This window comes from Toxotes jaculatrix, chromosome 16 (genome assembly GCF_017976425.1).
Source record: "Toxotes jaculatrix isolate fToxJac2 chromosome 16, fToxJac2.pri, whole genome shotgun sequence".
NCBI classification, from domain to species: Eukaryota; Metazoa; Chordata; class Actinopteri; family Toxotidae; genus Toxotes; species Toxotes jaculatrix.
In genome coordinates this window covers 5,657,318-5,670,468 of record NC_054409.1, presented here as the reverse complement: position 1 = coordinate 5,670,468, position 13,151 = coordinate 5,657,318, and the positions used below count along the sequence as shown (strand labels likewise).

The window sequence follows — 13,151 nt, the reverse complement described above, 5'->3', positions numbered from 1 at the left end:
TTTCTGATTGGTGTGGCACCAACCTTCCCGCGCGCTCTGTGGATATATAAAGGAGGGTTTTCGTCTGTTTGAGAGTTTTTCTGAGTTCAGAGTGTAGAAAGTTAATATTAATCAAAATGAGCGGACGAGGCAAAACCGGTGGAAAAGCCAGAGCCAAGGCAAAGACCCGCTCTTCCCGCGCTGGGCTCCAGTTCCCAGTGGGTCGTGTCCACAGGCTGCTGCGTAAAGGCAACTATGCGGAGCGTGTGGGTGCCGGTGCCCCCGTCTACCTGGCTGCTGTGCTGGAGTATCTGACCGCTGAGATCCTGGAGTTGGCTGGAAACGCCGCCCGCGACAACAAGAAGACCCGTATCATTCCCCGCCACCTGCAGCTGGCCGTCCGCAACGACGAGGAGCTCAACAAGCTCCTTGGTGGAGTGACCATCGCTCAGGGAGGTGTGCTGCCCAACATCCAGGCTGTTCTGCTGCCTAAGAAAACTGAGAAGCCCGCCAAGGCCAAGTAAAGCTACTGCTGTCAACCACAAATCAAAAGGCTCTTTTAAGAGCCACACACTCATTTCTGAAAAAGATGCGGCTCCTTATGTTTCCCCTTTACCTTGAAAATATATTACCTCTTAGAGTGCAATGTTTGTATATACATTATATTTTAATTTTTATTTGAATCCACCCTTGTTCTATTTTAGTACTAAGATTATTCAAGAGTTTATTTTACTTTTATATTTTATTTCATTTACATACCATTTTTATACCAGCACCTTAGTTAGTTACTTTTTACTTTTTACTTTGTACTGCTGCTTTACTGTGTTTTTTGGTGTTGTACTGCTGCTGGTACCCAAATTTCCCCAAGGGACCTCCCAAAGGGATTAATAAAGTATATTCTATTCTATATTAGTTATGAATAGATACAAACAGAAATTATTGCATAGGCATAGGTTTTTTTTGTGTACATGATTTTATGTAAGTAACTGGCCAATATTTCCAGAGAATGCAGCACAACTTATAACTATGTTGTTTAACTACATAGCCTGTTTCTTTGTACAGAGCTCTTTTGTTTTTTTTGTTTTTTTATTTTATTTATTATTTTTTTTTAATTCATTTATTTTTTTTTAATAAATTGTGATCAGAAAATTAATGTGTGCTCTGTTCATTTTCTGCATCACTCGCTTCATTCAGAGCGGGTCAGGAAAACATTGATGTCTCTTCATATGTTAAACAGTAGGTGAATTAGTCTGAATATATTTATAGGGAGAAAGATTCACCTGTCTCCTTCAACACACACAGGCAGCATATTGCTGCCAGTGTAACTGTATGATATGAGCAGAGGGAACACCAGGAACAGATCCTGGATCGGCAGGTTGTCTTTGCTATACAATGATGTCAAAGATCCACCTGAGCTGAACAGAGGAGAGTGTAGACTCACTTACTGACAGTTTACTGCCTTTATCACAGACTGTTCAGAGCATCTGGATCTCAAGGATCAACTAACAATCAAAAACTTTGGGTTCATGTTTCAAATGTAAATAAATCTCTTTGTTCTCCCATTTCCTCTGAAATACTGAGGAAATGAATGCTCATGGAACAATATGTGATTTCATAGTTTGACTGAGGAAAATATTGGGATCATGAAGTTCAGATCAGTCTTTCCTTCCAAAAACTGACACAAGACAAACAGACACACACATTCACTCTCAACCACTCACTGTGTCTTGAAGTACTGAGAAGCCACCTGCAGCCTTTTCCCTTGCTGTGCAGATGCAGGTTTTTGGGAACCTGTGTGGAAGGTGCAAAACATATAAATAGGTCTTGATTGCAATGTATGTCATTTCATCTATTTCATCAGTATCTAAAATACTGCAACAAATTCTTAATATGAGAGTGAATTTGGGGATGAGCACTCCTGGACGAGCCCCATAACCAACTACACTGTCGCCCATAAAGTTGGAATAATTTTGTTTTCACGTTCCTATTAATACACATCAGAAATCATATTGAAAGAGATTGATCAATAAAGTTTGGAGAAGACATACACTTTCTCTATCAAGAATAAATCACATTGTCACAATCATTTCATGAGAAGAGGTAAAATATATTTTATTGCAGCTTTAAGGCCAACAGTATGCATCCAAGATTGGCCAGATCGTATGGTTTTCATGGTTTTCATCTCCGATGAGTGAAGCTTCCTCCCCACACTCATCTGCTAACATAATAATGATGGTACGTGAACCCACAAACATATTTCACTTCAAAATAAAATATAAAAGGAATAAAGACAAAATCCTCTAAATGTTTTATATAGTTGTGAATTTCAAATCAGACATATATAATGTTATTCAGTTGTATTTACACCAAGACCTGTTGCTTTGAAGTTTTAGAAAACCATGCGTTTTCTACTCCTGCCAATTGATATGTACATAGTTTAATGTCTCAGTAAGTTATTATTTTTAGCTAGGATTTTCTCATTTCTTTTCATCACAGTTATTATCATTTCACTTGTTTATAATATTACAATATTTATCAATCAAGTTTTATTTGTATAGCACACAGGTTTTTTTTTTATAGCTGTTATAAAACCATAAACAGTAAAAGTCTACATCCACAACTGAAGAAATATTAGCAGACAGACTGTGGGTAATAACAAGAAATACTTTAAAATAATAATTCTGTTGTACTTGGTGTGGATAATGGAGAGCAATTCTGTCAAATCTGAAATAACAGAAGTGCATCCATTGTAATTTCAGTCTATGAACTGTTCATGCTCCCTGATCTGGCAGAGAATGGAGATCTGTCCATTCAGCTCTTCAATTGTTTACATGGAGACACCTGATAATCCACTGATAACATAAACAGTTACTGTCTAGTATGTAAAATCTCCATAAAATAAGAATGTAGACTGGTCCTTATGAGCAACAAGGATTATATTATTTTAGATATGAGGCTGTCAGTAAAAATCAGTTCTTATGAAATGTGATTCTTTATTATAAATTAACCTACCAAATGGTAAATACACAAGCTCCATCTCCACCAGCTACATTAAAATGCTGCTTACAAAAGAGTGCACCAGTAATTGTGAAGGATGAAATAGTGAGGTTCAGTTCATGTTCATATTCTGATTTGTTGTTAGTTCTGTTAGTCCATGTTTCTTTGGTTAAAACAAATTCCACATAAGCAAGTAGTAGTAGTCGGGGGTCTCCAGCAGGGGGAGTCTAGAGCTGCAGAGCTTGGTGAGCGGGCGCATCGGTCCCTCTCTTAAACTTCTAAAGTTGTGAGCAGAGGAAAGAGCGCGTCTGCCCATCTTTCTATTAAACATCCCCTTTCCAGGGCATTTACATAATAATAAACTCATGAAATGTGGTTCTAACAGACGATTCAGCACAATGAGAATTTTTACTTTTCACAGTTGTCCTCATTCATGCCCTGGATCAGGTGGTGGCGCTAATGCGCCAAACAATTTTATTGTCGCTGGCCGCTTCTGTCTTCTATCACGTCCTCAGTCACGCTTTGAATAGCTGTGAATCTGACAGTTGGCAGCATCGAGTAAATACCTACTGAGCAGTGAAGATGAGCGGAAGAGGCAAAGGAGGAAAGGGACTCGGTAAAGGAGGCGCTAAGCGTCACCGTAAAGTTCTCCGTGATAACATCCAGGGTATCACTAAACCCGCAATCCGCCGTCTGGCTCGTCGTGGCGGTGTCAAGCGTATCTCCGGCTTGATCTACGAGGAGACCCGCGGTGTGTTGAAGGTTTTCCTGGAGAACGTTATTCGTGACGCCGTCACCTACACCGAGCACGCCAAGAGAAAGACCGTGACCGCCATGGACGTGGTGTATGCTCTGAAGAGGCAGGGCCGCACTCTGTACGGCTTCGGTGGTTAAACTCGCATATCTTCAACTGCGAAAAATCACAACGGCTCTTTTAAGAGCCAAACACTTCTGTCGGAAAGGGCTTACATTCTCTCATGTGAAAGTGATAAAGTGTTTTTCATAATGTATGTTTATTTTACCTTATAATATTTTATATAATGCTCTCTTAAATGAAATAACTAATTAAAGTTTTCGGGAGCAATAACGTTGGCGTAACCAGAAGAGTATATTTTTATCTTTTTTTCTCTTACATGTCTTTAGTTATTCATGTCCTTAACTTAAGAGACGTCCTGTTCTGTACCTGTGCAAGAATGTTGAGCGGCGTCACAAACTGCAACACATCCAGAAAATGGAACACACATGGTTTAGCTCTGTACTTCATGTGTGTTCAGTCAAGTGCTGCTCCAATCTTCTCCACAGGTCAACATGTCATTGTCCTCAGAGGGTTATGAATTTAATTGAATGAATTGTAATGTAACTTACAATGTAAAATTAAAAATAATTTGTAGTACTAGTCACTGTATGAGGTGCTGTCAATAGACTGCTGTTTACTGATCTACCGTAATTTCCGGACTATAATTTTATTTTTTAATTTTAATCACTTTATCGATCCCTCAAGCTGGGGAAATTAGTCTGCATTTTACCCACACCAAGTGAACGAAACTCACACACAAGCATGCACATGCACTAGAGACGCTGGGGCAGGGGGCTGCTTAGTGAGGCGGAAGGTCGTGGGTTCGATCCTCCGATCTTAGGCCGGTCCAAAGCCGCGCTCGCTGCGCCAATGAAAGAGAGACTGAGACAGTGTGTGACGAAGTAATTCTGAGGCTGTCCAATTCCAACGCTGACTATAGTGGTTTTAGTGCGCAGGAATGAGAGGAAGCTAGCATCAATAACTTTTCTGGTATTTTTCTGTGTAAATATATGTTACAACGTGAACGCCTGCGGCTTATATTCGGGTGCGCTTAATAGTCAATATTCAACTGGTCTCGGATCTGCACGTTACTCACATTTTATTGGTATAATGTGACGGTCAGTCAGAGGGGATGAAGCTTTACTCTTCAGTCTATGAACTACTTTTGTGCTTAATAGTTCTTCTTCTCATTTTTAAGCCTTGACTCAGGACAGGCTGTATACAGCACAAACACCTGAATTATTAAACGTGTATGTGAGACAGTCATTGGTGTCAGTGACAGAGAGGCACACGAACGTCCAGTCAATTCTATGCACTGATGTTTGTTTGGTGTGATGTTGTTTGTTGTAAAACCAAACCAAGTGAGGTTGAAGGGAGAGGGAGCTGCTGCTCTCTGCTGAGTTCTACATTAGAGACACTATAATCAAATATGAGGACATTCTCCATTTTGACTTCGACCTCTCTTCCTTTTCCATAGACAGCAAGCAGTTCCAGATTGTGTGCCAATTTGAGCAAAGGCAAGGGACCATGTCAAACCTCCCCCGAGCGCCAGCCAGTGAGCTGCTCGACCAATCACAGGAGGGGAATCACACAGCCATCTTTGCATAGAGTTTGGATAAGAAGAGTGGCTCCCTCTTACTTTGACTCATTTGTTGCTGTAATATCTAAAGTCAGCAGAATGCCTGAACCCGCAAAGTCCGCACCCAAGAAGGGCTCCAAGAAAGCCGTGACCAAAACGGCCAGCAAGGGAGGCAAGAAGAAGAGAAAGACCAGGAAGGAGAGCTACGCCATCTATGTTTACAAGGTGTTGAAGCAGGTCCACCCCGACACCGGTATCTCCTCCAAGGCCATGAGCATCATGAACTCGTTTGTTAACGACATCTTTGAGCGCATCGCCGCTGAAGCGTCTCGTCTGGCTCACTACAACAAGCGCTCCACCATCACTTCCAGGGAGATTCAGACCGCCGTGCGTCTTCTGCTGCCCGGTGAGCTGGCCAAGCACGCCGTGTCTGAGGGCACCAAGGCTGTCACCAAGTACACCAGCTCCAAGTAAACAGCTGTGCTGCTGCACTCTCATCGATCCAAAGGCTCTTTTAAGAGCCACACACTTCATCTGAAAGTGCAAACTCTGTCCAGATGTTTCAGATTTTAAAGAGAATCCTTAACTTATAGACTGTTACAAACGTAGATGTTAGATATTAACATTACAAGGGTTGCAGACAAAATAAGGAGACAGCAGAAAAAGCTTGATTGGAGTTTTGCTTTGTTCTTCATATTGAAGTCAGGAAGAGCCTCACCTGCTCACCATGGAGTCCAGCGCTGCTCACCAGCTTTTCCCACACATTTCCCCTCTAAAATGATTTAAAATGAAGCAGAGTTTCACCAAAATCCGTTTTCCAGCTGCTGATGATCAAGCACACAGCTGAGTGCCATACATATTATATATTTTTTTTCTTTTTTTACTTCACTGACAACTTCTGACACCACCTCAGAAAGCAAATTAAATTCAATGTTTACATTTCAGCATCTTGAACAAACACTCAACTTGGTTTGTGTTACAGATCCTAATGTGAAAAAACATTTTCTCTTCATAATCTGTGCAACGCTGATATAAATATTTGTACAAGAGTATTAACTTATTTACAAGCATTGTTGTTGACCTGTGGAGAAGATTAGATCCAAGTCATCAGCTTCCCTGGTAAAGAGCTGATGGTAGTGATGTGAGAGCAGCCCTTGACTGAAGGAAATGTAAGAGGAAAAAGATAGAGGTAAATTAAATAAAATGTACTCTATGCACCGTACAAAAGCAGCTATACAAAGGTAGTTTCTGGTTATGCCAACATTATTGCACCAACGGATTTCACTATTTAGTTAATTTTAGAGAACGTTATTGTAAGTGCTCTTATATAAATGCACTTAATATATTTCATAAGTTCATTATTTTGTGTTAATTAATAAATTGTTAATTCATAAAAGGTTAAAACAGGTTTAAAGACTGTAATATATGAACATGTAGATATAAATTGTTGTTGTACATTATATGTTTGTTCTCCTGGCGGAACTTAAATTTTGTTCCGTACCGCTGCTACAGTCCGACGGTTTTCTATGAGGGACAGCAATGAGAATGCCCTGGCCGGGGAGGAACAGACGGCAAAGGACGGACTTTAAGTTACTTTATTAACCTCTTTTCATGACCAGCAGCCAACGAGGTATTTTATAAGTTATTAGTTATTTTTTCATGTCATCTTTAAGTTGTTTGTATATGATATTGTTCAAATACAGGTCTCACGGCGTGAAGACGTGGAAGGCAAGAATTTAAAAGAAGGAACCGACCTGCGTGTGTTGTTGTGGAAAGAGCTATAGTTATTTCATGTGAAATATCATAAAATATAATTAACACACATAAAAAAACAATTTCATCACTTTCACATAAGATGAGAGAATGTGAGCTCTTTCCGACTGAGTGTTTGGCTCTTAAAAGAGCCGTTGTAATTTTACGTGGTTGATAGTATGTAAGTTTAACCACCGAAGCCGTACAGAGTGCGGCCCTGTCTCTTCAGAGCATACACCACGTCCATGGCGGTCACAGTCTTTCTCTTGGCGTGCTCGGTGTAGGTGACGGCGTCACGGATAACGTTCTCCAGGAAAACCTTCAACACACCGCGGGTCTCCTCGTAGATCAGGCCGGAGATACGCTTGACACCGCCACGACGAGCCAGGCGGCGGATAGCGGGCTTGGTGATGCCCTGGATGTTATCACGGAGAACTTTACGGTGACGCTTAGCGCCTCCTTTACCGAGTCCTTTTCCTCCTTTGCCTCTTCCGCTCATTTTCACTGCTCAGTAGAAATCTACTCGATACTGCCAACTGTCAGATTCACAGCTATTCAAAGCGTGACTGAGGACGTGATAGAAGACAGAAGCGGTAGCCCATGAAGCAGTTGTATCGAACCACTGTGCCGAGGTGTGGTTTGGTCACATGAGTACTGACGTTTGAAGCACTTGAGTGACGTTCGAAGCAGTTGAGTGCTTCGGACGTCATACGAGTCACCGGATTGGATCGGTTTGTTATGTGAATCACACGGCGGGATCGAGTGTGTTCAGGGATAGGATAGCTCTATATTGTGGCGGTCATTTTAATCTTTCTTTGCAGAGTAGGTTGGTTTGTTGCGGTTGTTAGGTGTTAGTAGTAGTAGTGTTGATAACGTATTTTTGGAGAATCAGTGTAGATAGAGCAATAGATATATAATGTATAGATTAGATAGATATAGTTATATAAATAGGTTTATATATATAGTCCTACTGTGTTTATAGATATATAGTCCTTCCTGTTATTTCTTAATAAAAACTCATAAACAATTACACAAGCACACCCACTGCCCTGTTCTTTGAGCAAACAGCCCTGTTTCAAGTACACCCTCTTTACCCACGTACACATAAATCTCTTTACCAACGATGCCCATAACATACCATGATATAATCTGTATTTGCACCAGTACCATGTGAAAATTACGTCTGTATTTGTAGAGCACATCTCATGTATGTAACAGAACTATTTCAATGTTTCACAACACAACATATAAGTGAAGATTGTGTAGGGTTATTATCAGCCATGCCAAATAACAAATATGGTCTTCTATTATTATTATTATTGTCATTATTATTATGAATAATCCACTTGAAACCACCTTATCATCTGGTGCAGTCAAACAGAAAAGTACTATGTATCTAGCTCCATGACAGTCAGACTTGGAGTCAGATGTGTGTTTTGGTTAGGAAAAATCACGTGATTTATGACGTATGAACCACTTTACTGCTTCATTCGGTATCGAAACCCTGTCATTGGTTTAGTTGTCTTGCAACAATGTAGAGTGGGTTCGATTCCCGTCAGAGCTGCGTGTTATTTAGCTCATGAATTATACATTTGGAATGAGATCACATTTGTCATCTGGGGACTGAACATCCAGTATTCAACATCTTTTAAGCTATGGAGTATTTAGACTTGTTTTAGGATCGCTTACGATTCATAACACAAAATATCAGGCCAAGTATATCGCTGTTTCCTACAACAATCAGACGTGTCAAATAATACAGCCTATGTATTTAATATATATATATTTAATATTTGTATTTTGTGTCAGCTTGAAACCATACAAACATGTAGTGTAGTCGGACAAGAATGTGCATGGAGAATCAATTCCCAATCAATTCATGAACCAATAAATGACACATCTTGATTGCACTTCATTTTATTGACCACTAGATGTCCTACTCAAGTACTGTGTCATTGAAGCCTCGGGTAATGAACCATTTTTTTTAATCAGGTGTCGAAGCTTCAACAAAGCCTTCACTGCCAACATCAGCCATCACTAATCAGGCCCCTCTCCTGTGGAACTCAGTAGCTGATAACATGTTGTTTTTGTACTTATGCCAGTATTTGAAAAACATTTACACAGTTTTTGCAATTTATGAAGCTAATGATTTTACATAGATACACTGGAAACATGAGGAGCTGTGTCTTTATCAGAAATAAGTGTGTGGCTCTTAAAAGAGCCTTTGTGTATGTGGTTGACAGCAAGAGCTTTACTTGGCCTTGGCGGGCTTCTCAGTCTTCTTGGGCAGCAGAACAGCCTGGATGTTGGGCAGCACACCTCCCTGAGCGATGGTCACTCCACCAAGCAGCTTGTTAAGCTCCTCGTCGTTGCGTACGGCCAGCTGCAGGTGGCGGGGAATGATACGGGTCTTCTTATTGTCGCGGGCGGCGTTTCCAGCCAACTCCAGGATCTCAGCGGTCAGATACTCCAGCACAGCAGCCAGGTAGACGGGGGCACCGGCACCCACACGCTGCGCATAGTTGCCTTTACGCAGAAGCCTGTGGACACGACCCACTGGGAACTGGAGTCCAGCGCGAGAAGAGCGGGACTTTGCCTTGGCTCTGGCTTTTCCACCGGTTTTGCCTCGTCCGCTCATTTTGGTTGTTTACTTTCAACACTCTGAACTCAGAGAAACTGTGTTTCAACCAGACGAAAACTCTCCTTTATATATCCGCAGAGCGCGCGGGAAGGTTGGTGCCACACCAATCAGAAAAGAGGCTCCCAGCAGAGCAGCAGAGGGCGGCCTGCTCTGAATTTGAGCGGCACTTTTCTCCAATAAGCAGCGGCTGCTCGCTCCTATAGGCGGTGCTGAGCTCCACGAGGAGCCCCTCACCAATCAGGAGCCGCAGCTCTGAAGCAGCGTCACTATTTCACAGACGGTCCCACAGTTTAAAAGCAGAGACTCGCTTCTGGTTCTTTACACTTTTCTCTAGTTCAGAAAAAGGAAAAGAAGAAATAAAATGGCAAGAACCAAGCAAACCGCTCGTAAGTCTACTGGAGGCAAAGCCCCCAGAAAGCAGCTGGCCACCAAGGCTGCCCGTAAGAGCGCCCCGGCCACCGGCGGTGTCAAGAAGCCTCACCGTTACAGGCCCGGTACCGTGGCTCTTCGTGAGATCCGTCGTTACCAGAAATCCACAGAGCTGCTCATCCGCAAGCTGCCCTTCCAGCGCCTGGTCCGTGAAATCGCTCAGGATTTCAAGACCGATCTGCGTTTCCAGAGCTCCGCTGTCATGGCTCTGCAGGAGGCTAGTGAGGCTTATCTGGTCGGTCTGTTTGAGGACACCAATCTGTGCGCCATCCACGCCAAGAGAGTCACCATCATGCCTAAGGACATCCAGCTGGCTCGCCGCATCCGCGGAGAGAGAGCTTAAGCATCTACTGCTCCACTCACCACAATAACGGCTCTTTTAAGAGCCACCTCACTCTGCACTAAAGAGCAAATTCTGCTGCTGCTGCTTTACTTAATTTATACTAGCTCAATGTTGCAAATGAAATAAAAACGTTGACTTTAATGGACAAAAGAAAAAAATCATAGTTCATAGTATAAACTTGATTTTTAGGAATTTCATAAAACTTTTAAAAGTAAATTAGCCTGGATCAAAACATCTTGATGATTGGTGATTGACATAATGTCAAACTGATCAAATGTCCTTCCCACCTTCAAGGATCCTTAAAATTCTGCTTGACTTCATGCTCATACAGATCATAACTGTCTGGCTGAGAGGAACCTTGCCTCAGCTTGGTCTGGCATGAAAACAGTCACATGCCCACAGCAAAGCAACAGCAGAACTAAGATCACTGTGGATGGCTTCGGGTCAGACAGTGAAGCTGCCAACGTTCTTCATAAATTCTACATTAAATTCTACACAACATTTGATCAGTTTGACTTGAGAGATGAAGCTGAGGAACTTTGATGTAAACTCAAAGACAATCAGCATTTCATCCTGAAGCAAAGAGAAGTTGGACAGTCCTTTTCTCTAAACAAATAAGATATCAGTGACAAAGTAGTGTCTCTTTCATCACTGTCATTATGTTTTGTTTTTAGCTCTGGAATGCTGAATCTCACATCTACACAATAAGTTCACTGTTTCAGAATACAGAAAGTTTGGCCTTTGAATCAGACTCATCACTGAGTGTTATCTGAGATAGTAGGTTGGTCCTCAGGAGCAACAAGGAAAGAACCTCATTCTATATTCTTTTATTTATGAGACTGTGTCAGTAAATTCATATGCTCTTATGTGATGCATTGTTATAGATTCACCAACCAAACAGTTTATAAATGAGCTTCACCCCCACCAACTACATTAAATGCTCCTTACATATGAATACATCGGTAATAATAAACTGTTGATAAAATGTATTTGATCATTTAAAAATAGATTTTGACACAGGGGCCTCTTCAAGATAATAAAGGGACCAACTTCAAGACCCCTGTTCACTCAGCTCTCATTGTGCTTTAGTGTTGTATCTTCTCAAATACATTTCCACTTACTCTAACTAATGTACTACTACATAAAGGATGTAAATATAACATCTCATATCTGCTGGATTTATATACTAAGTTCAGCTACTTTAATGTTGAACTACACCCAGATTCACTGTATTACTATCAATCACAGCTGGAAGCTGGATGATATGTATATGTGACAATCATTATTTTGCTGGATGTTGGAAAAAGTCTAAAGGGGTCCTTCACATATCTGGATGTATTTCAATATACTTTAATTCCAATGAAAATAACATATCCAAAGAAAATTATAGCCCACTGTCTGTCTGCCAGTGCTGCTGGTAAACCGAGGATCTACTCATGAAATGTAGTGAACTTGTTACATGGCCTTATGACTTCATGTTTTTCCTGCTCAGAGCCATCTGACTTCCACACTCCAGAGCTGCATGAACAAGGGCTTGTGCCACACACAAGGTCACAGGACGTCTGAATGACTCCTCGTTTGACATGGATCACATTCAATGGCACTCTGTGAGGCTTGGCAGCAGACTAATTTAATAGCAAGAGCTTTGAGGTAATGGGCTGCACCAGGAACATTGTATTGTGTCTGACTTTTACAGGAGCATGTTAGTTATATTTAAGTTTCGATAGATAGATAGATAGATAGATAGATAGATAGATAGATAGATAGATAGATAGATAGTTTGCTGCAGGACTTGGACTTGTATTTTTTACAGTGATGTTCCGCTACTTCCACTAAAGTCAAATATAGAAACACTTTTTCATTTCCACCCCTGGATAAAACTCCTGTGGAGCTCTGACAGTCTGACAGGAGTCCTGCTGTATCTCATTCTTGTGCTGATCAGATGGTGGCGCTAAAGCACCAAACAGTTCATTATCAATGACCGCCTCTGTTTTCTATCACGTCCTCAGTCATGCTTTGAATAGCTGTGACTAACAGTTAGAATCATTGAGTAGATTTCTACTGAGCAGTGAAAATGAGCGGAAGAGGCAAAGGAGGAAAAGGACTCGGTAAAGGAGGCGCTAAGCGTCACCGTAAAGTTCTCCGTGATAACATCCAGGGCATCACCAAGCCCGCTATCCGCCGCCTGGCTCGTCGTGGCGGTGTCAAGCGTATCTCCGGCCTGATCTACGAGGAGACCCGCGGTGTGTTGAAGGTTTTCCTGGAGAACGTTATCCGTGACGCCGTCACCTACACCGAGCACGCCAAGAGAAAGACCGTGACCGCCATGGACGTGGTGTATGCTCTGAAGAGGCAGGGCCGCACTCTGTACGGCTTCGGTGGTTAAATTTATTTACCGTCAGCAATCCGAAACATCACAACGGCTCTTTTAAGAGTCAAACACTCATTCTGGAAGAGCTCACGTTCTCAAAGTGTGGTTCAATTGTTACGTTGTCCTACAGCGTTTCATATAAACATTGTAGAGTTGAAAATTGCAACAAAGTCAAAACCGTCTTTTTTGAAATTCATCATCAGCTCTGTACATAGTGCATGTTAAGTCAAGTGCTGTTCACACATCAGCTTTTTGCCAGAGAAG

The 13,151-nt window shown here is 41.6% G+C and overlaps 4 protein-coding genes across 5 annotated transcripts; 2 read left to right on the top strand and 2 right to left on the bottom strand.

Annotated features, from left to right (window-relative positions):
• Positions 1-100: 100 nt before the first annotated feature.
• On the top strand, positions 101-503 carry LOC121195971 (histone H2A). Its single transcript, XM_041059726.1, has one exon. It carries the CDS (start codon positions 117-119, stop codon positions 501-503), a length of 387 nt encoding a protein of 128 aa, XP_040915660.1. The 5' UTR covers positions 101-116.
• Positions 504-3,553: 3,050 nt separating this feature from the next.
• On the top strand, positions 3,554-13,099 carry LOC121195793. Its single transcript, XM_041059458.1, has 5 exons — positions 3,554-3,841; positions 5,546-5,576; positions 10,090-10,510; positions 12,009-12,066; positions 12,583-13,099. The coding sequence occupies exons 1-5, from the start codon at positions 3,559-3,561 to the stop codon at positions 12,900-12,902; spliced, it is 1,113 nt and encodes a 370-aa protein (XP_040915392.1). The 5' UTR covers positions 3,554-3,558; the 3' UTR covers positions 12,903-13,099.
• Positions 6,976-7,748, bottom strand: LOC121195981 (histone H4). The gene has a single exon (XM_041059736.1). The coding sequence runs from the start codon at positions 7,600-7,602 to the stop codon at positions 7,291-7,293; it is 312 nt and encodes a 103-aa protein (XP_040915670.1). The 5' UTR covers positions 7,603-7,748; the 3' UTR covers positions 6,976-7,290.
• LOC121195982 (histone H2A-like) lies at positions 9,197-9,744 on the bottom strand. Of its 2 annotated transcripts, XM_041059737.1 has the most exons (2): positions 9,661-9,741; positions 9,197-9,555 (listed from the first exon to the last, which is right to left on the bottom strand). In XM_041059737.1, the coding sequence occupies exons 1-2, from the start codon at positions 9,739-9,741 to the stop codon at positions 9,355-9,357; spliced, it is 282 nt and encodes a 93-aa protein (XP_040915671.1). In that variant the 3' UTR covers positions 9,197-9,354. The 2 variants fall into 2 exon arrangements, with proteins under 2 accessions (XP_040915671.1, XP_040915672.1); XM_041059738.1 differs by having other exon boundaries at positions 9,197-9,744.
• Positions 13,100-13,151: the final 52 nt, after the last annotated feature.